At 64.1% G+C, this 24397-nt stretch overlaps 1 protein-coding gene across 1 annotated transcript in view; it reads right to left on the reverse strand.

The window, feature by feature from the left end:
- Positions 1-8589: 8589 nt before the first annotated feature.
- Positions 8590-24397, reverse strand: part of TNS3 (tensin 3) — a 57911-nt gene continuing 42103 nt past the window's right edge. The window contains exons 19-29 of the mRNA XM_090286985.1: positions 21676-21820; positions 20958-21559; positions 20400-20486; positions 18302-18433; positions 17651-17746; positions 17042-17119; positions 16226-16303; positions 10652-10820; positions 10402-10470; positions 10286-10312; positions 8590-9294 (exon numbers count right to left, since the gene is read on the reverse strand). Coding sequence (XP_090143111.1) covers positions 9150-9294; positions 10286-10312; positions 10402-10470; positions 10652-10820; positions 16226-16303; positions 17042-17119; positions 17651-17746; positions 18302-18433; positions 20400-20486; positions 20958-21559; positions 21676-21820 — 1628 coding nt within the window. The 3' untranslated portion in view covers positions 8590-9149. The remainder of the gene's footprint in view (positions 9295-10285; positions 10313-10401; positions 10471-10651; positions 10821-16225; positions 16304-17041; positions 17120-17650; positions 17747-18301; positions 18434-20399; positions 20487-20957; positions 21560-21675; positions 21821-24397) is intronic.

The raw sequence follows: 24397 nt of genomic DNA on the forward strand, positions 1-24397 counted from the left end.
ACACCCTGACTTCCTCAGGAAAGAGTCTCATTTCTCTTGGACGTCCCACTCCCTTCCAGGGGGATGAGCCAGAAGCAACAGCACTAAGGGCAGTCCTGGAAGGAAACTGGGGTGACAATGCCTGACCCCTCCGCCCCCCACGTGCCTCTGCACTTGGGCCTAAGCAGTCCCAGGGACGTGGGGCGCGTGTAGGGTCCGCGCCCCCAGGTGGGGACCCGGTGCAGCTGGCAGGGGCGGGCCGGCTCCCGGTCCAGCAGCCTGCGGCCGTCACGCTCACACACACCGGGAGGGAGGTGCGCGGAGCGCAGCAGCGGGCCTGGGTTAACGGGGCGAAGGGGTGACCCGCGGTAGTGCCTCCTGAAGGTCAGGGCCCAGCTCCACGTGGGGCCGGGACCACCCCAGGTTGGGGAGCACGACCCCCAGGTTCACGGGAACTCGCCTGCCCAAGCTCGCAAGTCCACGTGGGTTTGGTGGGCTCAGCTTGGAGCCCCGGCGCTGACTGGGGTTCCTGAGGGCAGAACGGGTGTCTGACAATCATTGTAGCGAACACGATGCCCGTTTTCCTGTGAAAAGGAAAAGAAAACCTGCCCCACGGTGTTCATGCTGCGTCGTCTGCACTCGGGACGTGCGCCAGAACTCCCCGCGGACACAGGGATACAGGGACACAGGGACACAGGGACACAGGGACAGGCTGCTGGCGCACGGTCCCAGCACAGCTGGCCCTGGGGTCCTCAGACCACAGGCAGCAGGGATGCCATCCTGGCGTTGAAGCCCAGCGGGCGTGTGCATGGGCCGTGGAGCGGAACGCTCCGGAAGGAACAGAGTGGCGCGCACCTGCGGAGCCCGCAGCCACGGCTGGCAGGAGCGGGGCTGCGGGAGCCGGGACCCCACGCCGAGCCTGGCGCAGCCTGTGCGGCCGCAGAGTGTGCGAGGCGCGGTGACGGGCGGCAAGCGGGGAGTGGGCACCGGGGGCCCTGTACGCCTTCCTGGGGAGCACACTCGGGGAAGAGGAGATGGGGGCGGGTGCAGACGGGGCTCAGTTATGTAGTTAGTGCGATGACGGACACCCCGTTCCTCGGGACCTGCTGTTGGTGACCTGATGACCCGCGGACCCCGGTACATACAAAATCACGTATGTAAAATAATTCACTGCTCACACACACATGCGTTGCAGGTCTGGACAGCCCTTCCAAGCGGGGACTCTGAGGTCCACACAGCTCCCCAGAGTGGGCCCGTCGCTGGCGCCGGGACGGCATGGCTGCGTGGCCACGACGGCAGGGTCCCCAGGCAGATTTGCTCAGAGCCGCTGCTCAGAAGCAGGGGACAGGGCTCCCGTCTGTGTGTCTGGCTGCTCGGGGGCCGGGAGGGGTCTTCCCTGTGCCCGCTGGAGAGTGGGATGGAAGGCGGGGGGTGAGCCGCCGGGGCCACAGCGACGCTCAGATTCCGTGGCGCCCAGTCACCACCGACATGGCCGCGCCACGCTGCCAACACTCCTGCGGCACGTCTCCCCGCCTCGCCCTCGTCTGTGGGTTTGGCTTCAGAACAAACCCTGCTTTTCGCATAGTTTGCGATTTAATCATCGGCTCTGGAGTTGGAAGCAAAGTATTTCTACTTATTTCATTTTCTATTTATTCATCTTCTTTGTCACCCTCTTAAATCTCTGGGTCTTCCTTCCTTCCTTCCTTTCTTATTGCTCAGTAATGCCTGATTTATTTTTTCTTTTTAACTTTTGATCTCCTTCATGTTGATTTAGCAGCCAGGCTCTTAAATTAAAAGAATTAAAATGCTCCATAAGAGATCCTGCCACGTGGTGTGGGTGACACATTCCAGCCCCCAGCCCCCAGGGGCTTTGCACAGAGAGCCCCCAACTCAGGATCCAGGGACACCCATGTGCCTGCAGCTCACACCCCTGCCCACAAACATGGGCGCATTCCCCTGGCTCCCCCCCCACCCCCGCTGATGGCCCTGCTTCCTGGTGGCCCACCCCACGGGGACCCAGAAAGTCCTCTGAGCTGCTGAGGAGTACGGACCAGCACCCACGCAGCCTCCGCAGGCCTCTGGCCTGGGCTGGCCCTACCTACATGCCCCCAGCGTGGAAGGATCTGCCGGCCCCAGGGACTCATCCTCCAATCTGGTCACCTGATCCCCAGAATGAGTGCATCTGGAAGCCAGCGTGACCACCAAGCATCAGCAGACTCTGGGCAGGTGTGGGGTGCCCGCGTGGAGGGGCAGTGCCGTGGCAGCGGGGGCGGGGCGGGAGGTCTGTGGGCAGGACCCCTCTCCATCCTAAAGGAGCCGGCTCTGAGCTCCCTCTGCCGAGGTGGGCGAGACCACCCACTCACCCACAGGTCTCCTGGGACATTCCCGCTGGACGGCTCAGAACCCCAGGGCTCCCGAGCTCTCCTGGCGCGGCCTCCCCTCAAGACCTTGGGATCATCGAGGGCTCTCGTCCGTCCCCCTGTGAAGTCAGCCCCTGCCCTTGGTCAGACATGCCACCCAGAGGGGGCGGGAGGGCACCCGATTGGACGCGGAGGGGACAGGATCCCAGGGGCGCCCTGGCTCCGTCCGCCATGGGAAGGCATCTCTGCAGGACCCTCCTGACTGAAAACCACCTTAGCCTGTTCGGACTGGATCCCCCCAGTTCCCCGAAGGCCCTGCAGGCCTCACGCCGGCTGCAATGGACCCCGCGGCTCTGGGAGGGAGGCTGGGAGGAGCTCGCTGAGTTCCACCACTTCCTGGCACCAGGAGAAGATGCAGAACAGAGGACTCAGCGCCTCCCCCCGGGCCGGCCATGCATCAAGCATGCACCAGGCGCAGCGTCTGGAATCTTCGCCAGCACCGCCTCCCGTCCCAAAGCCAGGGAAGTGTCAGCGCAGCCCAACCAGGGCCCCAGGGGCTTCCCCCCTCGCGGGTCTCACTGCCCAGGCCCTGGGCCCACGCCCCCCTCCCAACACCTGTGTGATGAGGGCCCCAGCACCCCTGAAGTTCTCCGGGCCCCCCTTTCTTTTTATGTAAATGCCGACAGTAACCCTCATGCTCGGCGGGTGCTGTGGAGACAGGAACCGACGGGAAGGAGATATGGACGCGGAAGGACAGAGGGAGGGAGGCACAGCCGGATGGACTGGCCCGCTGGGCTGGGCGGGCAGGTCTGAACTCCGCGGGGCAGGCTGGATGCTCAGGGCAGAGCTGAGTCTGACACCCATGGGGTGGCAGCTGGGCAGGACCCCAGGTGGGCGTTTGCCTCACAGCCTCGAGGCCTGGAGGCCGAGCCACCCCGTGGGGATGCATCGTCTTTGCCGGGAAGGTGCTCACCCCACTGGGTCAGGCCCACCCATGCCGTGGAGCAGTACTTGTTCTCCTTAAAGCTGCCCGGCTGCGGGCCCAGTCGCATGTAAAACACACCATCCCGGCCCCGCTGCGGCCGCAGCCGACACAAGGCTGGGCTCCGGGGTGTGGCCAGGCTGACCGGGGCCTAACGTCACAGTCCCTGTGCTCTGCCGAGGACAGCGCGAGGAGGTGGAAGGGGCTTTTCTGCGCACAGCGCCCCCTCCCCCGACACATGCGGCACTGCGGGCCCTCGGTGCAGCCCAGGCTCCGGCCCAGCCTAGGTTCCCGCGGCGGCTGGGCTCAGGGACCCGCACGGGACGCGCCCCACGTGCTGGCTTTCAACTCGGGGTGGCGGCAGTGTGATGAGGTGCGGGTGCCGGACCCGGCTCCGTGAGAAGGCGGGACGGCCGGGGGGCTGCGTGGCTGTGTTTACGCATGGGTCCCTTTCCGGACGGATCCTGGCGCCGACAGCCAGTCCTCCTCACGTCTCCATGTTTGCCTTTGTTTGGTTTCCAATGGCTATTCTGAAATTGTTATGACAATTTCAGAGAATCCTAAAAAAAAAAAAGAAAATCTAGGAAAGTTGCACGTGTCCCAAACTAAAGTGCTCTGTTATTTCCAAATTTTTTATTTGTAAATGTGTTTTTTTTTATTCCTTCCTAAGATTTTCTCCAGGGTTACATTGTTCCCGACCTTCCAGCATGTGGAACGAGCACCGTCGTAACATTCTCCTTTAATTAGGAGTTTGAAATAAACATCAGTGGGCGCCAGAGCCGATGGTCGCCCGGGGAAAAGTGCACGGCCGGGCCGAGGCGACCCCTCCCTGTGGGAACAGCTCCCTGCGCGGAAATAAAAATGATGGATCGGCCCTGTTATCGCCCTTTGAGGAAGCACAGGGGGAGACAGGCTTCGTTTTGGCAGTTTCTTTGTTTACGAAAAAGGGAAGGAAAGTGTTTTGTAACTTCTTTGAAAAAGTTACAAGGGATCTTAGCCTCCCCTGCAGCAGCACAGGCCTGGGGGCTGCTGGCGGGAGCTGCGGTGGCCGCGGGTCAGGCCCTGGAGGGGCCTGGAAGTCTCAGGTCTACAGGCAGCGCCCCCACCCCCCAAGTTCCCTCTCCAGCCCATCCCCGGGTGCCCCAGCTCTGTCCTGCAGCCCCGGCTCAGCTGTGCGTCCTCTGCTGAAATGGCGTCTCTTCCTTCCCACGGGGTTGCTGGCCTTCCCTTAGGTCCCCTTCCTGTGTCAGCTGGGGCCCCGCACTCCTCCAGCTTCATGGGGACGAGATATCCCTTCTCTGTCATGAAAAGTTTCTGAAACCGGAGCGAGGTGTTGGTCACACGACACCGTGGCTGTCCCAGCACCACTGCAGTGTCCACTGAACGCGGTTCCGGTTGTTCATTGCAGGGTACATGTATTTCGCCCCAATAAAAAGCCGGTTGACCGTGTGTGGGGTGGGTCGTCTTTGAGAAGGGACCACAGGCTGCAGGTGTGGGACAGTGTGACGGTCATGCCCGCTCCTCACAGGTGCGTGCAGAGGCTGCGAGCCCGAGGTCGGGCCGGCTCCCCCGAGGCCTGTCTCCCTGGTGTGTGGGCGGCCATCTGCCCCCCGTGTCCCCACAGGGTCACCCTCTGGGCCTGTGTCCTCGTCCCTGCGTCTTCTCAGGACCGCAGTCAGGTTAGATCAGGGCCACCCTAGTGGCCTCATTTCACCTCAGTCGGCCCTTTAAAGAGCCATCTCCAAACTCAGCCACAGCGGAGGTTAAAACTTGGCCCTGTGAATTTGGGGGGACACATCTGTCCACAACAGTCACGGAGCGGCGCGGTGCCTGCTGTGAAAACCTGAGGCATCTGCAAAGGCACTGAAGCAAACAAGGTTCAAGTCGGTCACCTTTGGAGGAGTCGAGGAAATCAAATTGTTCTGAAGACCATAAAAATGAAAGAGGCGCTCTGGCCGGTGTGGCTCAGTGGACTGAGCACCGGCCCGTGAACCAAAGGGTTGCCGGTTCGATTCCCAGTCAGGGCACGTGCCTGGGTTGCGGACTCGGTCCCCCGTTGGGGGCACGTGAGAGGCAACCGCACAGTGATGTTTCTCTCCCTTTCTCCCTCCCTTCCCCTCTAAATAAATAAAATCTTTAAAAATAAATAAGACAAAGAACGAGGCATTTCTCCGGATTTCCTGGAAAAGCTGTCTTCCAGGGTCACAAGGTCAGACAGTCCCCCAGTTGGCGCCTAAAGTAACCAAAGGGGCCGCGCCAGTGCTGCAGAGGGAAACCGGGCCTGTCGCCTCTGTGCCCCGACGTCACTGCGCTCAGGCTGTTGTCCTGGAAGGAGGGGTCTTGGGTGCTGCCGGGCCGTGTTCACACCAACAGTCCAGGAGGCGGCGACACCCGAGGACGCTGGGGGGACAGGAAGGGGCAGGGGCAGCTCATGAGCTCAGCAAAGGTCCCCAAGGGACGAGCTACACCCCTGGTGCTGCCTGGGCAGCGCAGGGTCCCCCCGCCCCCGCCCCCGTGTTGCCATCTGTGGGCCAGGGACAGGCGGCTGGAGGGCAAGGGGGTGAGGGGTGTGCAGAGACGGGGCGCCGGGGTCGCCCCTCTGGACGCCCGCCCGGTGGGAGTCGCCATTCGCTGGGGACCGCGGACGAGCCGGGAGCCCTGGGCAAAGGGCTTCAGCCCCGGGAGGGAAGCGCCGATCTGTGCGGCGCCGCGGCCACTTCGCTGCCACTTGGGGTTTCCCGTCGCCCCCCTCCCCCGCGTCTCTCTTCCGCCGAGAAGCACCGCGAGGCCGCGATGGGACGCGGACGCCCCAGGCCCTCGGGGACGGCGCACGGCCCCCAAGGGGCGGGGTTGTCGGACGCCGCTCAGCGGGGACGTCCCTGCAAACGCAGGGCTGAGTGCGCCCGAGGGACCGGCCTGGGACCGGCGCGGGGCGGAGGCGCAGGGCCGCAGGGAGGACGCAGGCCTGGCGAGTCCCCCGGGAAGGGATAATGTAAAACCCAAGCGAGGGCGCCTGCACGGAACCGGGTCTGCCGCGCGCCCAGGCCCCGGTCCCCGAGCGTCCCGCGGAGGGTGGGCGGGGCTCCCTGCCGTCGCCGGTCGAGGGCACCTCACTGCTCTGTGCCCTGAGCCGTAGGCGCGCCGCTGCGCTCGCACGACGGCAGCTTCCCGGTCCTGCGGAGGCTGTGCGGCTGCCACCCGCGCCCGGGGCGACCTGCGTGGGCGTGTCCAGGCCAGGTGGCGGGAGGCCCACCCTCCCCGGTCCCCAGGAAGGGGCTGGGGGGATGTCCGGGGACGTAGCTCAGGGCAGGTGCTGGCACGGACTTGGGAAGCAGGTGGCAGCCGACCCACGTCTGCTTCATTGTCCCCGTCGGGAGTCTCGCCAGGATCCAGACCACCCGACTTGGCCCGTGACACAGCAGGTCTCCCAGACAGGCGCATTCGCGCACACGTACACACTATGCACACATGAGCACACACATGCGCACACCAACACACCCCTGCCCGTGCACACTAACACATACATGCACACATCACACATGCACACCCACACACACCTGCCCATGTGTACACTAGCACACACAACCCTGCAGTGCACACTAACACACCTGCATGTGTGCACAAACTCCCCTGCACATACACACTAACACACACCTGCACGCGTGCACACTAGCACATGCACACACCTGCACGTGTACACGAACACACGCACATGCCTGCACACGCCCTCGGGCCCTCACATCCAGCGTGAGCAGCAGGTGCCTCGTGGAGGGCTACCACGGTTAATCTTTTATTATACTCTGAATAGAGAGATTTCAAGAGCAGAGCCAACGACTATACAAAGGGTTTATAGGACACTCATTTACATACTGGATACACTCTTTACAATATAAGAAGAGTAAGAATGCCCACTAGTAGTTAAGGCAGATCAGGCTTCCAAGCTGCAGACACGCAGGGTGACCCTTATGTGGTGTGACTTAGCCGGGTTACAGGGTAACACTGGAGGGACACAGCACACGGCTAGTGAGGGGCTAAAGGGACCCTGACTGTGGCACTTAGGGGCACACTTCTGGTGAGCACCTTGGACAGAGCCCTGTGAGTCCGCTGGTGCCCGGAGACCAGGAGCCAGGCGGGTGGGGGGGCTCACCCACGGCCCGGTGGCACGGCAATGGGTCCACCCTGTCCCATCTAATGCACGTAGAACAGGTGAAGAGACCTGTCGCACCATCTCGTTAGAAACCAGGGGCTGGCCGGCTTCCCTGGGAGCCATCAGCTTGGAGCAAACCTTGACCTCCGAAGGGACACGCTGCTGGCCCGTCCGTCTGAAAATCAAGGGGCCCAGCTTCTCAGCACCTGGGACGCGGCTGAGCGGGACGCCAGGCCTCTGATTCCCAGGGTTGTGCGTCTCAGCCCAAGCCCGTCGTCCTCCGTCCGAGAGATAAGGGGTCAGACGTGGATGTGAGCCAGCCCGAGACGAGGCGTCTCCTGGGGAGAGCACCAGCCCTGGTCCCCTCCCCAGTTCCTGCAGTGACAGCCACATGCCTCTGCAGGGACCAGGGTCTGGGCCGGGGGGACGCCAGCAGTCCCTACAGACACACAGCACGTGGGACGGACAGTCTGCCTTGGGGGACGAGGTGGACTTTTGGCACAGAGATGAGGCACTTGAAACTGGAGCCGAGCGGCGGGCCCTGTGTCCCTCGCCCACTGCACACGGAGCCCACGAAGCCCGTTCCCACCTGGCCTGTAGACAGTCCCTGCTGACTGGGTGACAGGAGCTGCCACTTGGGGTCCAACGCAGAGAATGGGAGTCCAGGGCAAAGCCACTGGCTCCTCCCCAACCCACGACCACCGACGGGTCAGTGACAAGCCTCAGCGCTGCCACACTCGTGTGGGTGTGAACTGGACACTGTGGCTGAGGCGAGGGGGAGGAGTCCCCAAACCCCGTGAGACAGATGCCCTCTGCCCAGCTCAGGGGGCCAAAAGGGCAAGGGACCCCCCGTGAGCCCACAGGCATGGATGCGATGGACCAGACGGGAGTGTCTGGAGCTCAGCGTGTCACCTTTCCGGAAACTTCCACCCCAGAAAGAATGCTACCTGCAGCCTAGAAATGACACCCTGATGGTCGCCACACATGGGAGCTGGTCCACAGTGTCACCCTCTCTCCTGGTGCCTGGGATACGCTGGGCACAGTGGCTGCCGCACTGAGACACCCGCACAGGCCGGCAGTGACGAAGGTGATGGTAAATGACTTGGCATAGAAACTACAAATCATATGCAAATGGCGTTTTACTTCCGGCTTCACCTGTTCTCCTTGCAGCCCAGCGCACCTCCAGACCCCGTGTGACTAGAGGCTGCAGCTGTCACCAGGTCAGGTGGGGCCTTGGCCTGCAGTGACGTCCTCGTCCTCACAGCATGTCATGTCCCCTAGTCCGCGCCCCAGTGTTCCGGAAGGGCCTGCACGAACCCTCATCACCGGTGGGTCCCTGTCCTGGGAGGGCAGCGGCCTGCGGGCGCCTGCCGCAGTGGGGTGGCCGTGCCCCGCGGTCCCTCAGGCCAGGGCAGAGCGGACCGGGTGCCCCTCCCACAGACGCTGGCATGGGAGGCACCCAGGGCCCTGCATTTCCTTGCACGGCCGGTCCTGGGTGCGGGGCTGGGTGGGTGCCCTGGGGCCCCTTGTGCCCAGGAAGGGCCGGCTGTGGATGGACGCGCGGGCACCACCGTCTCAGGAAGGGTGCAGGGGATGCTGGTGCTCGGGACCTGATGGGGCCGGAAGGTCAGGGTCGCCGCAGGGCCACCCAGCTCCTCTGGCATCTCGGGCCCTGAGGGGCTCAGATTTTCTTAGGGGAGCCGATCATGACCTTTGACACGAAGTTGACAATGGCACTGGCGGGCTGCTCGGGGTCGTGCTCTGCAAACAGGTGGCACACGTTGTCCGTGGCGCTGCCCTGCTTCCGGGCCACAAAGCCGAAGACCCTGTGAAGAGAGGGGCTCAGAGCGTCCTGTCCCGTCCTGTGAGGCAGAGGGGGTGCAGCCCCCGCCCCCTCCTCCGAGACCCGCCCGGGCCCAGCGCCATGTGGGCTGACACCTGCCCCCCTCGGGGCCTCCGCACACCCTGCCGGAGCCTGAGGGGCGCACAGGAGAGGGCGGCCGGGCCGGGGCGGGTCCCTCAGCCAGCACCCCAGAGTCCTTGGGGAGTCACTCCTGATGGGAGCGCAGGCCACGCGGGTGCCATCAGCCCAGCGGTGGCTCCTGCAACCGTGGGGGACGTACTGGCCACCCCGACGCCGACCCCTCCTCACGGGCCCGGTCCCTCCCCGGGGTGCACACGCCTGCACGGCACCACGTGCCGCTGAGGGAACGGGAGACGGCGGGGGCAGGGATTTCCCAGAAGAACTGGAGCCACGGCCCAGGCCCGGGACAACAATGGCCATTGTCCGTGTCCCAGCCCCTGGCAGGGTCCTCCTCCTCCTTCTGGGAGAAATGAAGGCTTTTTTGTTTAAGTTCAGCGGCCCCCACGCCGTGGGGGGTGGGGCTGGCCGAGGGCACGCATGTCACACGATGTGGTCACACATTCCATGCGGCTGGGAGCGCGGCCAGCTCTGCAGCCGGAGCACAGCGCTCGGGAGGCCTCGGAGCCCGTCAGGCCCCGAGACGGGGGTGTGAAGTAGGCGTCCTGGGAAAGCACATGGTGACGGGCCCCTGCTGAACCCACCCGGGTGGGGGACTGCCCACCGGTGGGCGTGCGCTCGGCCCGCACCACTCCGGCCCCCAGAGCGAAGGGCAGGAACTTGGGCCCCTCCGCACCCTGTCTCCAGGCTCCCACACAGCTGCGCCTGCTCCCCTCGGCCTCAGCCACGGCGCTCCTGCCTGCACGCAAACCCACGCCCACGGCGTCCCTGAGTCATCCCCCCGAGAGGATCCTCTGAGAGGGGGCCGCGGGCAGCGCGGTCACGCTGGCACTCACCTGGGGCCCACGCCGTCTGCGACCCACCTGGAGGGTTCAAGAGAACAGAGTTACGTTAGTTTCTTCGCGGAGGCAGCAGGCACGGACGCACGTTCGCCGGGCCGCGCGGTCCTTACTTCCTGCCCTGCGGGTCCAGCGCGCAGAAGATGACGCTGCTCACGGGGTAGTGCCTCCGGAAGAAGAGCCTGTGGGGACCCGGGAGCAGGGCGTGAGCCCACTTACAGGGCCTCCGGGGCGGGCAGGGCGCGCGCTCACGGGGGCGTCGGCAGCAGGAGTCTTGGGAGAAGCGGCACACGGGGCGCCCGGGAACCGCCCCCCACGGCCCGGCCCAGCGCCCAGCGCGGACGGGGCGGCGGCCACACTCACTTCCTCTGGTTGTCCGTCAGGGTGATGCCCTGGGCCGACACCTTGAAGTGCACGGCCGTGGGCAGGGGCGGCGGCTGCTGGGCCAGGCTGAGGCTCAGCGCCTTCTGGATGGCCTGGGGGCCCGTGAGGGACTCCATGTCCACGGAGCTCAGGTACCACACGTTGCAGGCTGCGGGGCGGGGGGCGGGTGTCAGCGGGCGGGGGGCACACCCGGGGGGTGGGCGGCCGGGGCCTGTGCTGGGGTCTCCAAGGTCAGCGCCCTCTGCCCTGGGTCCAGGGGGAAGAGCGAGTGGCCCAGGCTGATGCAGAGACCGAACACGTCCCTGGGGCCACGGGAGGCTGGAGCACCTCCTCAGCGTCACTGGTCTGGGGGGGACAAGAGCCCACCCCCAACTGCAGTGAAGGGAGCGTCCGAGGGGCAGGAGGCATGTGGCCTTGCCAGGGGCTCGGAGTGAGGTGGCGCCCGGGAGCAGCCGTGCAGGGGACAATGGTGGCCATGACTCGGTGACCAGGGCGCTGCCCAGAGCCCACTGCCTGCAGGGCTGATGACACAGGGGCTTTGATGGAGCTTGGCGTCCACCAGGCAGCCACTGCACGGTGGCTCAGCGACATTGACTGAATCAGCAGAAGAGCCTCTGGCACCCAGCAGGCAACCTAAAGGTCTCGCTCCTGAGAGGGGCCGAAGGACACACCCATGATGGGCAGGTGAAGGCGTCGGCCTCATGGCATCGCAGTGGCAGACGCTGGGAACACGCTCGGCCCCACACCGGAGAGCAGTTCCGTTCCCCCTCTCGGGGCGCCGAGCTGCAAGCAACGGTCACCGTGGCGACCGGCCGTGGGGACCGTGTGTGGGTATCGGGAGACTCAGATGAAAGCCATCTCTGTGCAGAGACCCGGACGGGGGAACGAAAAGCACGGGTGTGCAGACAGGCGCGGGAAGGCCGCCGGGGAAACCCCGGGGCAGTTTGACTTTACGAGAGGGAGTGGGCTGCGCGTCATTTCCCCGCGGTCGCTGCGGCACTCCCCAGGCAGTTACAGAGAGGAAGAAAGAAAGTCGTCTAACTGCGATGAGACCCCACAAAGCTGGCACGGCCCGACCCGGGCCCACACTGGCAGCCACTAAGTGGCCGGGCTCGGCTCCTGGCTTCCTGGGAACATCCCCACGGCCACCGGTGAGCAGCAGGCGTCTGCGTCTGGGGGCCTCTCTCCCCACAGACAGATGTGCGGTGAACCCCCGAGCCGAGGAGAGCTGCCCAGAACACCAGGAAGCTCTGCCACCCTCACAGCAGCCCGGTCCCTTCTGCCCACAGCGCACGGCCCGGCCCAGTGCCCACACCCCCGGGAAGTGCTCTCGGCCAGGGAGGTGACCCACAGCCGCAGCATGGGGTGCTCTGGGCGGATGAAAGTGATCTGACCACATGGAAAATGGTCCCCACACCCCCACCCAGCACCCTACTCTGGGAATGTGGGGCCATAAGGCAACACCGCAGAATCCAGAGAAAAAAGTAACAATTGGGGACAGTGGCCTCCAAGCAGATCCAAGGCTCTGAGATGCCAGAGACGAGCCCAGTGGACAGTGAGTCACAGGGAGCAGGGTCACACAAGGGACCGTTACTCCGCCGCCACTAAGGACGGGCCCTCCCCCAAGTCTGAAAACCGCGGTGACTCTGTCACGCTAATGACAGGGGACCAGTCAGGGTCTGCATGTGGGTACCGGGCCCATGACTAAGTCCCTCTTCCTTTCTTTCCTGCTTCTTCCTTTTTTAGCACAAAGAACACATATGACCTCATACGGAAAACTGACTTCACACTAGAGGAAGTTAAAACCGCAACCCTAGGCGTGCGGGAAGCCTGCCAGGAGCCTGGTAAAGGCCTCTCTCCAGGACTGGGCTGTGCCCCGCGGCCGCCGCGGGAACCAGTGAGAGACCGAGGCTGCAGGCGTAGACAGTGCAGCTCCGAGCTCGGCACCCACTCCCGCTCGGGACCGAAAGAAAGGGGCTTCACCAAAGAGACGTGAGCGTTTGCGCCGCATGCGCTGTGCGTCTGACCATGCTGGTGTTTCCAGCCCGGCCCCCCGACCTCACAAGGAGGCGCTGCGGACAGACTCTCACGGGGCCCGCGCACGTCCGGGGGCTGAGGGCTCCCGGTGGGTCAGGACAGCCAGGACACTCGGTCTAAGAAGAAGCCCCACTCAATGTCCTGCCGCCACCAGAGGCTGGACCCCCACCATCTCCCGAGCGCGGCCACCCTGCCCCCGCCTGAGCAGCCTCTCGGCCCCGCCGTCTCGGCCCCGCTTCTGTGCCCCAATTCGCCAGCTCGTCCTGTCAGCCGGGAAGGCACCTGGTCAGAAACTCATGCCTTTGGGTGGGTTTTTGAGCCAAGAGGTTTTAAAGGGACGGGAATGTGACACAGTCAAATTTAACCCTTCCTTGTCAGTGCCCGGCCCTGCTGATTAAATAAGACCCCAGGTTCTGCCTGAAGTCTTGTCCCTTGACAGGTCCACCTTATAGAAAAACAAAACATTCAGTTATTAATATGTGCTATATGTTATTAAAAAAGGTGATAAAGTGACTTAAAAATGGTAAGCCAGAACAGAACAAGGAGCTTTAACTAAAAACAAAGGCTCTCCTGAGCGTGGGGGCCCCAGGGACCGCCGGCCCACGCAGCTGCCACGTGGGTCGCCCAGGACCTGCACCCCCGAGGGGGCCGCGCAGGCAGGGGGGCAGCAACGCAGCAGCAGCTTCTGGGGCCACGTTACAGACCCCAGGCCTCTGTCCCCGTCCTGTGTGCCGGGTCCTTACGGCCACGGTGTGGAGGGGTGAGGCTCCTGTGCACCCCGTACAGACGGAGGTCTTCTGTGAAAGCGAAGGGCATAAAGCCACCGCTTTGGAAAGGGGGGCGCCCTCTGCTTTACGCCGCCCCGGCCTGTGGGAGGCTTCGGGGCGCGGGGGACGCCTGTGCTGTGCTGAGTCTGCAGAGCTGAGCGACCAGCCATGGGTCAAAGCCCCGAGGCAGAGCCAGGCCCTGGGCCCAGGACGGACAGACCACACTGTGCGTCGCGGACGCGCTGGCTGCAGCACACCTGGGGACACTCCTTCGTCTTCGTTCTGGCCACGAGTGACCCCTCCTTTAGGGAAAGCCAGAAGGAGACCTGAGGCCCAGGGGGGAGCTGTTCCAGTCTGGCCTCGCCCCGCACGCAGCCCCCAGCCCCCCATGTGCCTGAGAGCAAACGCTGCCTGCATGAAAGGCTCCGAAGGGGGACTCAGGGCTCCCGAGTGTCCCCTCCTGCTGTGTCCCCTGTAAGCCGGGCCACCAGGCTGGCATCTGATGCTACCAAGTGACCTGACCTGAAACTAGTCAGCGGTTCCAGGTTGGGGGATACAAGTTAACAGACACAAAGCAGCTGCTTTCCTACAAACCAGCCGGGAACGAGGGGCATTTGAAACTCAAAACAACATTCACACAAGCACCCGATGCCCAGGTGTAAATCTAATAAAACGCGCACAAGGTCCGAGCAAGAGCTACAAGTGTCCACGTGTCAAGGAGAACCAGGTGAACGGGGTCCGGCCCTGGACGGGGAGGCAGCGCAGCCAGGGTGCCGCTCTTCCCGCCCGATCTCTGGGCGGTCCGTGCAGTTCTGGTCACACGTGGCGGGTGCCTGTGCAGAGTGACTGACCGATCCTGGAGCTTACGTGGCGGCAGGAGACCCAGAGGCGCCGCACGGGACTGAAGGTGAGGAACAGAGTGGGGGGCGGACTCCGCCCGACCCGAGGACTTGCAGGAAGCTGCCGGGACCCAGGCAGCATGGTGTCGATGAGAGAAGAGCCCCAGATCGGGGGCCCCCAGAAACATAGAGAGTCGACTGATATTTGACAAAGGAGCGAAGATAGTCTTACCGACACCCAGTGCTGGGACCACCAGACTCCATGCGCCACAAAAGTGGATCTAGACACTGACCTCACATGGTTCTCAGAAATTCACTCAAAATGGATCACAGACCCAAATAAAAAATGCAAAGGTCTAAGGCTCCTCCAAGATAACACAGGAGAAGACCCAGATGACCTTGGGCTCAGTGATAACTTTTTAGCTACAACACCGAAGGCCTGACCCAAAAAAGAAGAATTGATAAACTTGGTTTCATTACAATTAAAAACTTCTGCTCTGCAAGAGACACTGTCAAGAGGAAGCAAAGACAAGCTACAAACTGGGAGAAAATATTTGCAAAGGATACGTCGGATAAAGGACTGTTATCCAAAATACATAAAGAACTCTTCGAACTTTACAGTAAGAAAAAACCACCTGTTTTTTAAAAATACTGGACCCAAGACTGTAATGAACTCCCCACCACAGAAGACACACAGATGGCAAACAAGCCTGTGAGCAGGCGCTCCACGTCACATGTCACGGGAACACGCAAACCCCAACGACAAGGAGATGCCCCAGAACTCGTGCTGGAGTGGCCAGAATCTGAACCCCAACAACTCCTGCCGCTGGGAGGACGTGGAGCGGCAGGAGCCTCCCCCGCAGCTGCCGCTGGGACGCAGACGGTGGCGTGACTTTGGAAGACAGTCTGGTTTGTTACTAAACCAAACACGCTTTTACCATGAGATCCAGCAATCACATCCTCGGTATTTACCCAGAGGAGATGAAAACCGACGCCCACACAGAACCTGCCCAGGACGTTTATAGCAGCTGTAGTCACAGTTGCCAAAACTTGGAATTAGCCAAGGCGCCCCTCAGCAGGTGGTGGCCACACGAACTGTGACCCATCCAGACTGGACTGTGATTCAGCACTAAAAGCAATGAGCTACGAAGCCAGAGACAGGAGGGACCCTCATTGCGTGTGACGGAGCCAAGGGAGCCCATCAGGAAAGGCCACACGACCTTCAGGAAAAGCAATGCCGTGGGGACAGCAATCAGATTGGCACTGGCCAGGCTGAGGGACGAAGAGGCGGGGCGGGGAAGCCGCTCTGTCCGACAGGGACGGTGAGCGCACGTCACTACGTCTGTCTGTCCAGCCCCTGGGCACCCCACCAAGAGGGACCCTAACAGGACCGTGGGCTCTGGGCGGCGGCGACGCGCCAGCGCAGGTTTGTCAGCCCAACGCCCTGCCCGCGGGGGGTGCTCATAGTCGGGGGCTGTGAATCCAGGGGCCGGAGACATGGAAACTCAGTAATTTCTGCTCAGTTTTGCTGTGAAACTAAAACTGCTCTAAAAATAAAGGCCGTTAATGAAAACTAAGTGCCCCGGGGAGCTGGGTTGCGGGCGGGGGTCCCACTGTCGGCCCGTCAGAGGGCTCATGGAGCCACGTCTCTCGACCACTCCCACAGACGCTGCAAGGGCAGGTCACCCCCGTCCTGTCTCACTCGGCTCCCCGCAAGCTAGACACCGGACTTGGCACTTGTCCCTCTGACTTTGGTCTTGTTTGAGTCAGAGGCGCATTTCCAGCCTGGGGAGTCACTCCCCTCCCAGCCGTGATGCGGAAGGAACCTCCACACACACAGAAGGGAAGGACACCCGGAGACGGTGCGCGGGCGGGCGTGGCCGCGGCAAGGCCACCAGGCTGGGACTGACCTGCCCCCTGCTTCAGCAGCTCCGCCGCGGAGTTGGCCGCTGTTTGAGGAGAACTTTCTGCTATTTCCTCCAATGGATCTGCAGAAAGGAACAAGGAAACATAACACTGAGTCCGGCTCGCCGGGAAGACGCTTCCCGACAATGTGAGATGCTCGTGACCAGATTTTGAGACGGTGGCAGCCCTGCAGTCAGGGGCTCCTCTTAGCAACAAGCGTCTGGCCCAGAGACGCGTCCCATCCCTTTCTGAGCGAAAGCTGGGAGGACCTGGTCCCCTGCCGTCCCCATGACCTCTGAATGAACTCGTGTGAACAATGACGTTACAGGAGGCAGACGACACTGACCCGGGCCTTGAATGACTCATCTTTATGGGCCACAGGATAATGTGACACAGAGCTGGGGCACAGGCCGCAGTCACACCGTCCTGACACGCTGTGGGAGAAGTTATTCTCCATTTTTTATTGTGAGTGTTTTCAAACCGCCATGAAGGTGGAAGAGAGTCCGCCCAGCACCCCGAGCTCCGCGGCACCAACATCTCGCAGACTCTGCAGAACCAAAAGCCAGCGCCAGCACTCCGACGGCCTCTGGCTGGGACGGCGTAACCGAGGACGTGGGTGCCGCGAGGCCCCCTCTTCGGTCCTTGACTTGGGCCAGCTGGTCACAGCGTTCTTTAGGGTTTACCCGCGGAGCACAGGGAGGGGACACCGTCCAGCCTGGCTCTTCCCACTGGGCCCTTCTGGCCCCGGGCCCCGGCGTGCCTGACAGGCTGCAGGGGGTGGCCCTCGAGAGCAGGGGTGGCCCGGGGACCCGGCTGCATACCTCTGTCGGGAATGAGCAGTTTGCAGGGCAAGGCCAAGGGCGTGATGGAATGCTGGCACACCAGCGCGGTCAGGCTCCCTGCAAAACCAAGGGCAGACTCGCGTCAACGGGGCCGCAGACGGGCCCGCCGGGGGCGCAGCAGGACAGAGGAGGAGCGCGGTCTCTGCAGCAGCTAACGCGCTGCCTCGGGAGGAACTTTGTGCAAAAGCCGTCAGCGCTGCAGGCAGTGTCGGGCGACGAGCCGCGGCGGCTCTCGGCTGACGTGTGTCCGCACCGCTCTGCGAGCACGAACCCCGGCGTGGGACGGTGACGGCGGCACCGCACGCCGTCCCTGGGGGCCTCCCGGGGCCGTCCCACACGCCTGCGCGTCCCCTGCACCGCCTCGGCCCCACTCGCCGCCCGCACGCGCAGGCCCGGCACCACGCTCTGCGGCGGCTGGGTGCTGAGAGCTTCTCAGAATGACTCGGTGTCCGGGGTGCTTTAGGGGCAGCAGCTCAGGGGAGAGGACTCTCAGAACTGGGGACCGGACGAGAGGCTGTGAGCGAGGCTCAGCAGTGATGGCCCCGCTCTCGGGGGGCCGCGCATGTGGGGCGCGCTCCCGCCACTTACCGAAGTAGGGCTCGTTGGAGCAGCCCTTCAGCCGCACGCCCCTCGGGGTGCACTCGATCAGGAAGTGCCGCACCAGCTCGCTGGCCAGGTCTCCGGCTGTGGGAGAGTCGACGGGAAGGAAAAGAACTGGTGAAGCCCGAGTGCGAGGGCGGAGTCAGAGCGAGGGGCTGCCCCAGGGGCCGCTGTGATGCCCGGGACCACGTGGGCACGCGGCCTGGCAGATCCGTCCCCTGCACAGAGGGGGCGGGCACCGGCTCGCCCTGAGAAGGGACGATGTAATGGCAGCAGCCCTCCGGGTGCAGGGACCGGCATCTGCACGCAGTGCGCCCCTCGTGTAAGAAGAGGGGTGTGGCTGCCGACACAGGGGGACGGTCACCATGGGGACAGCGGGGGAGCAGGACACCTGCCGGAGGCCTTGCATCCCTGTCCCCATCTCTGGCCCGTGGGGAGGCTCACCCAGTCAAAGCAACAAAGAAAAACAATTTATAAAAAATTAACCTTTCTGAACAAAGACCGTGCTTAATAAAGGCACCCGGAAAACCAAGGACCAAGGGGACCCTTGCGCGCTGTTCTAAGCTGCCGACTGCCCCGTGGACAGACAGAACCGGGAGGCGGGAGGCGGGAGGCGGCCGGCCGGCCCTGGGCACCCACCTTTCTTGTTCAGCTGCAGGACAGAAGGCGGGGGAGTGGCCACCTTCATGGCCAGGCCGTAGGCGCCTCGGAAGGAGTGGCTGTCTCGCACGACGAACGACCCAGGCTCCTTGTCCTTCAGCATGGCAATGGCTGGTGGGGCGGGGAGGGAGGCAGAGGGCCATGAGGGTCTGTGGGGCACACATGTGTTCCCACTCCGATGCCCAAGTAGGTGCTCGCCTCCTTTTGCAAACCGGCCAGTGGCGACACACGTCACCAGAGCTTTTAGCCACTTTATTCCACTTTGGCGGAAAGTAGTGCCCATCCTCAGGGACTGGGCTTCGGGGCAGGGCAGGGGTGGCCAGTACTCCCCAGGTCCTGTCCCCAGAAGCTAGGTGGCCCGGGAGCGAGGCGGCTGGCCCTGTGCCCTTTGGGGCATTTGGGGACCACGTCAGCCTCTTTGCAACGAAACAGGAATGAGCCGCCGAGCCCAGCGTGCCGAGGCTGTAGGACAGAGCTGGTGCGTGCGCCGAGGGCACGGGCCTGGGCCGCCCTGTCCTGCTGAGGGGCATGGAGGACAGAGCCATCCTTGGCCACCCCCCTCCCTGTCGCCTTTGGGGGCAGCGGGACAGGCAGCGTCCCCAGGGAGTGCCGCTGGGACAGCTGTGTCCAATTCAGCTTTGCTGTAGCCCAGCCCCTGAGAAACGTCCCAGGGGTTCCTGTCCCCACACAGTGACAGGGGACACGTTCATGCTCCAGAAGAGGCTCCGGGCATCTTCCTGAAATGTCCCTGCTGCTCTGACAGGAAAGGCGTCCCGGTCGTTCAGTCACAGCCAGGATGGAGCCCACGCGGTGACACTGGTGCCCCCGCAGGACGTCCCTGTGTGGCGTCCCCTCACAGAGGAACCGCGAAGTGATGAGTGCGGAGTTCAGATGGGAAAGTCCCGCCCCAGACAGAGCAGCCCCTCTGAAAGGGCCCCCCGAAGCGTGCGGCCGGGGTGAGGCAGACGCCAGTGGGTGGCCCCGGGCACGGCCCATCTGCCCGCAGCGAGCTGGGCGGTCTGCACCCTGGCTGTCCTGACAGAGGAGGGGGCAGCCTGGCGGCCCAGCGGGCAGTCATGAGGCCGCGCTGGTGGACGACAAGGTCCACACGGAAGCTTCTAGAACACGGTGCTTCATTAGCACCGTCAGTCCGTCCTGTCGGCAGAGGGCCGAGGCGCTGGGACCAACGGGCATGGAGCCCGGACGCGCGGCGCTCACTCGGCCACAAGTGCCGATTCAGGGAGCGAGAAGGCTCAGGGCCACGGGCCACCCCCGAGCTCAGTGACAGCAGTGTCATTGAGCTCACGGGTCGAACAGCACATCTCACTATGTCTGCTATCGACTGAGCCGAGGGAGAGTCTCAGCGAGCAGCCGGGCAGAGCTGCCCGCAGCCACGTGTCTCCGCGCACGAGCGCTTCTGGGAGATTCGAGCTCGAGGCCACGGCGCAGAGGGGCCCGGCGCTGCCCGGGGACCTCCCCCCTCACGCCCGTCTCAGCCGCCACCAGGAAGCCCCTGAGGAACATCGTTTCTGTGCCTTGTGGCATCTCCCAGGCTCCTGGCCAGTCACACGCCATCCTGAGCGAGCGACAGCCCCTCCAGGGAACATGGGCCCCGTGAGTCAGGCCGGCGCGCTGCGGGGACCGTGGATCCTGCAGGGGGGGGGGGCGACCACTGTTCACCCTCGAGGGACCCTCTCAGCTCCTTTGCAGACACCTCGCTTGCTCCTGTTCCCATGAAAAGTGACTAGTGACTGAGCTGCTCAAAGCCACAGGTGACTTTGTTCCCCAAGGGCCTGCGGCGGCACCAGACACAGGTGCGTGCCTGCGAGGCCGTCTGCTCGGTCCACCAGTGGTGACACCAGACAGACATCCGTCCTTCCTCCTAACCCCTGGCCCTGGACGGAGATGTGGGGCAGCGTCTCCTGCCACCAACTGCTGTCGTCACCGGCCAGGCCGAGCTGACGGGAGTCTCTGGAAATCACGCCCTGCACGCTGGGGTGAGCGCGGCGCCGTCCATTCCCGGGCGGCTCCCTCCCTCGGACCCAGCTTCTCCTGCCCCGGCCCCGCCGCGCCTCACCTTGCTCTCGGGAGATGTCCGCCTTGTACCAGAACTTGGAGGTGTCCTGCACGAAGCTGACGGACACGTGCTTGTCTCCGGGGTTGTCTGCGGACCAGAAGGGGCGGTGACTGTGAGAGGTGATGTTCGGCACAAGCGCTCACCTCCCAGGGGCCCGGACGGGCGTCGGGGGAGGGGGCAGGCAGCGCAGCACCGAGGTCAGGCTTCGCAAACATCCCATCGCCACGTCGTGAGGAGCCGAGCAAGGCTGGCTTCACGGACCGGACTTTCCTCTTATAACATTAAAATAGTTTATAAGTTAATAAACTTTCAAATGAATGCGTTTAATTCAGAAAACAAAGTTATTTCTGGGGGACACTGGTCCCGAGTGAACAGAGAAACGTCTGTGCTTCGGCTGTCGGGGTGACTCCTGTGTGGATGGGTGCAGAAACCGGGGGGAGGGGGAGGGGGGCTGGGCGGCACTCCAGCGGGAAGACGGGAGGAGCTCCCTGTGGCCCCGGGGGCCTGCCTGGGTGCCCAAGGGGACAGAGGGGCCACCCCACGGGGAGACGCACGTACCCAGAGAAGGAGCCGCAGCCTCGGGTGGCTTGGAGAAGTCGGGGAGGACATTCGGGAAAGGGATGCTCATGGTGCTCCCGCTGTGGGGGCTGGAGAAGCCGCTGGAGGATGGCGAGATGGAGCCAAAGGAGCGGTCCCCCTCGGAGGCCCGCTTCTTCTCGGGGAGCGGGGGCTGCAGGACGGGGCTGTGGGCACTGCTGTGCCCAGGCGATGCCGTGGGAAAGCCGTGGGGCAGGAAGCCATTGTCGGCGGCCACGGCAGCTGCCCGCGGGGGGCCGGGGGGCTGGGACGCTCCGTGGGAACTGGCCAGTGGGGCTCCCGGGGCCTCCCCAGGGGACAGGCCACTTCCTACAGGGGCCATGCCGAAGCCCAGGAAGGCCTGGCTGCTCGGGAGGCCCAGAGCTTCCGGGGGCTCTGCCAGTGACAGCGAGTGGCCGTGGAAAGAGGCCTGGAGCTCGGCTGGCGAGAGATGCAGCCGCCCAGGGCCTGCGCCTGGGAACTCACTGCCGCTGAGGAGGCTTCCTGGGGTCCGGCTGCTCCCCAGGGGGGCCTGCGTGGGTTTGGGGCTGGTGTCTGTCCACTGGCGCTCGGCAGACGGAAGGCTGTTCAGGAGACAAACCAGTCAGAGCAGCCCCAAGACAGCAGGGAAGTAAAACACAGCCAGGGTCACGGGCAGCCCCACCTCCCACGGCCAGGACCACGGGCAGCCCCTGCCCACCTGTCCCTCCTCAAGCCGGGGTTGCCGCTGGCGATGGCGCAGGATGCAAACGTGTGTGGGAAGGACGGTGCCACAGGTCTGGGTCCCACGGGGCTCTCTGACATCCCCACAGAGTGACCCAGGGACTCGGGGCAGCCGTGGGGTTCTGCAGCAGGACAAAACAGCAGAAAGATCGGTCACTTTCCTTGTCTGTAAGGAACGGTGTTACTTCCTGCTGCTGGAGCAGGTGCCCTGGTTCCACCACGCGTGGTTCACGCCTGCTGTTTGTGCCACACGCAGGTCACCTGGTGTCAGCCCGCTGGAAGCTTTCAATACAGAAGTGTGAGCTCCTGTCCTCACTGTGTAAGCCGGGGAGGTCCCCGAGACCCTGGAGGGGGCACGGTGTCACCCCTGGAGACCAGCTGACCCCGAGTGACTGACTTCCTGTGCTGACGACCAGGACGCTTGTCCCTTTGGCAGCCACGGGCGCCAGCTGGGAGGGCACGCAGCCCCACATGTCCCCGCATCAGTCACCTGGCTCATGACCACCCTGCCGGGTGCCCATCACGCAGGGGACACCAGCCTGTGTGACGGCCGTCCCACGGAGCCCACGGAATCACACACCTTCCGCCCACAAAGGCTCACGCGCCCAGGCCCAGCGGCTGCGTGCGTTCTGGGTGTCTTTAAAACCTGGCCCTTTTCTCTAAGCGAGCTTCAAGAACTGGACAAATGTGCTGTGGTCAACTGAGAGGCACAGGGAGTGTGAGGCCATCTGCTTTCACACAGGGACGCCCACATCACTCAGGGACCTCGGCCCAGGATGAGGATCGTCTCTCCCCAGCCTCGGACTCTTCCACAAGGGAGCATGTGGCAGTCCCACGGCTCTGGGGCGATCAGAACTGGAGCTCATAGCTACTAAGGCAGCCAGGCCTTGGGGGGCCCAGAGCTCAGACGGGCTGCGGGGGAGATGCTGAAACACACAGGCCCCATCTGGCGGAGGCGTGAGCAAGGCCAGAACCAGAAGCGAGGTGACGCTGAGCACCCCGAGGCCAGCCTGGGCTCGGACACCCAGGCACGGGGCTGGGACAAGCTGTAGCAACTCGGGTGCAGGCCCGGAGGAGGGCCCTGGTCACTGCTGGGCTCCGGGTGCGGCCCCCACGGGCCCAGGAGCAGGTCCGCCCTGAGAGGACACCACGCCCTCCCTGGGGGATGCCTTCCCTCCGAGCCACCCACGTCTCTAACCGTCCACCCGTCACGTAACTTCCGTCTCTCTATCCACCCACCCACCTGCCTGTCCTATCCTGTGACCCTCTCTCCCTCACAGGGAGCCTGAGATGCCCCCAAGCAGGGTGGGAGCTTGGTGCCCTCATCGCGCCGCCGGTTCCCGGAAGCGGCAGGGGCAGAGCTCTCCTAGAGCCGCCTGTTCGCGGCTCAGGGCCCACCCTGGGGCTCCCCGGGGTCCGAGCCGTCCCCGACACAGGGACGGCACTTAGCCCTTCGCCGCAGAAGCCGGTAGTGGGTGCCTGGGCACGGAGACACTGGCTTCCCAGCCACCTGTCCCGCAGCCCAGCCTCGGTCCTCAGGGCAGCGCGCAGAGCTTGGCCACCGCGGCCCACCCAGTGGGCGCGCGGCCTCGGGGGCACTAGGGCGTGCCCTCGCTCTGAGGAAGTGGGGCACGGGGCACTGGCCTGCTCGGGATGAAGAGCGTGACAGCCAGGGCCCCCGGTGCCAGAGGACAGACCACGCCGTGCCGTGGGTCAGACCTGCGGGCTGCAAACCCTGTGGCGTGGATTCCCGTTTCTAGAAACGTGCTTGCCACAGAGCAGGCAGCGCGGGGTGTGGTGGCTTCCTGCGCAGCTACTGTTCCCAGCTCAGCTACGGCGGGGCTTCTGAAAGGACGCCAGCCCCGGGGGCCAGGCCTCTGTCTGTCTCCTCAGCTCTGGACCCGGCAGGAGGCCCGCACGAGGCCCAGGGGCGACCGGAGCAGGCGAGGGCCCAGCCTGCCAGGGCGTCTGGCAGGGGCATTTGTGAAGCCACCTTGTGCGGAGCCTGCGCCGGGCCCCCGTGTCTCTGCTCTGGGTGCCACTGTGGGCACACCGGTCCTTCCCCAAGGCCACGAGGGGCTCTGGGGGTGCCACCCGGCTCCCTGGGCCATGGCCCCCATCGGGACAAGCCTCCATTGTGTGGGGGGACGAGGCCTACCCGACCCGGCACACCGGGCCACGGCCTCAGCCGGGCCCAGCAGATGCCTCTCCCAGGGCCCCGCATCCTCCCCACAAAGCCCCCTGTCCCCTGGCACATCCGCATGAGCCTCACGCTCTCCCTTTTCTGCGGACCCCCGGGCAGGAGTAGCGTGTAGGGCACCGACCCCACCCCCTCCTGGCTTGCCCGGTTGCCAGCTGGCGCCCGGCCTGTGTGTGTGTGTGTGGGGGGGGGCGCCCTGTCCATCCTGACCAGTGGCCTCCCCACCCGCACTTCCTGTACCCAGAGCAGGGCGAGGCGGGTCACCAGCCGCCCCACAAGCTCTATTTTTAGGCTCCGGTGGGGCCGGATGACAGCGGCTCCCGCCGTCCACTGTTTACATTGCTGGACAGTAACAGGAAGAAGGGGGTCCGCAGAGCCTGCTGTCCCGCCCGAGGCCTGAGACCTGCACGGAAGGGACAGCCCGACAGTACATGCGGGGGCGGGACCCCAACACCGGGTTTATCCTGGGAATGACTCAGGTCCTGGACGCAACAGAAGC

The sequence above is a fragment of the Furipterus horrens genome, unplaced genomic scaffold (assembly GCF_987537825.1).
Source record: "Furipterus horrens unplaced genomic scaffold, mFurHor1.1.pri manual_scaffold_9, whole genome shotgun sequence".
Classification (NCBI taxonomy): domain Eukaryota; kingdom Metazoa; phylum Chordata; class Mammalia; order Chiroptera; family Furipteridae; genus Furipterus; species Furipterus horrens.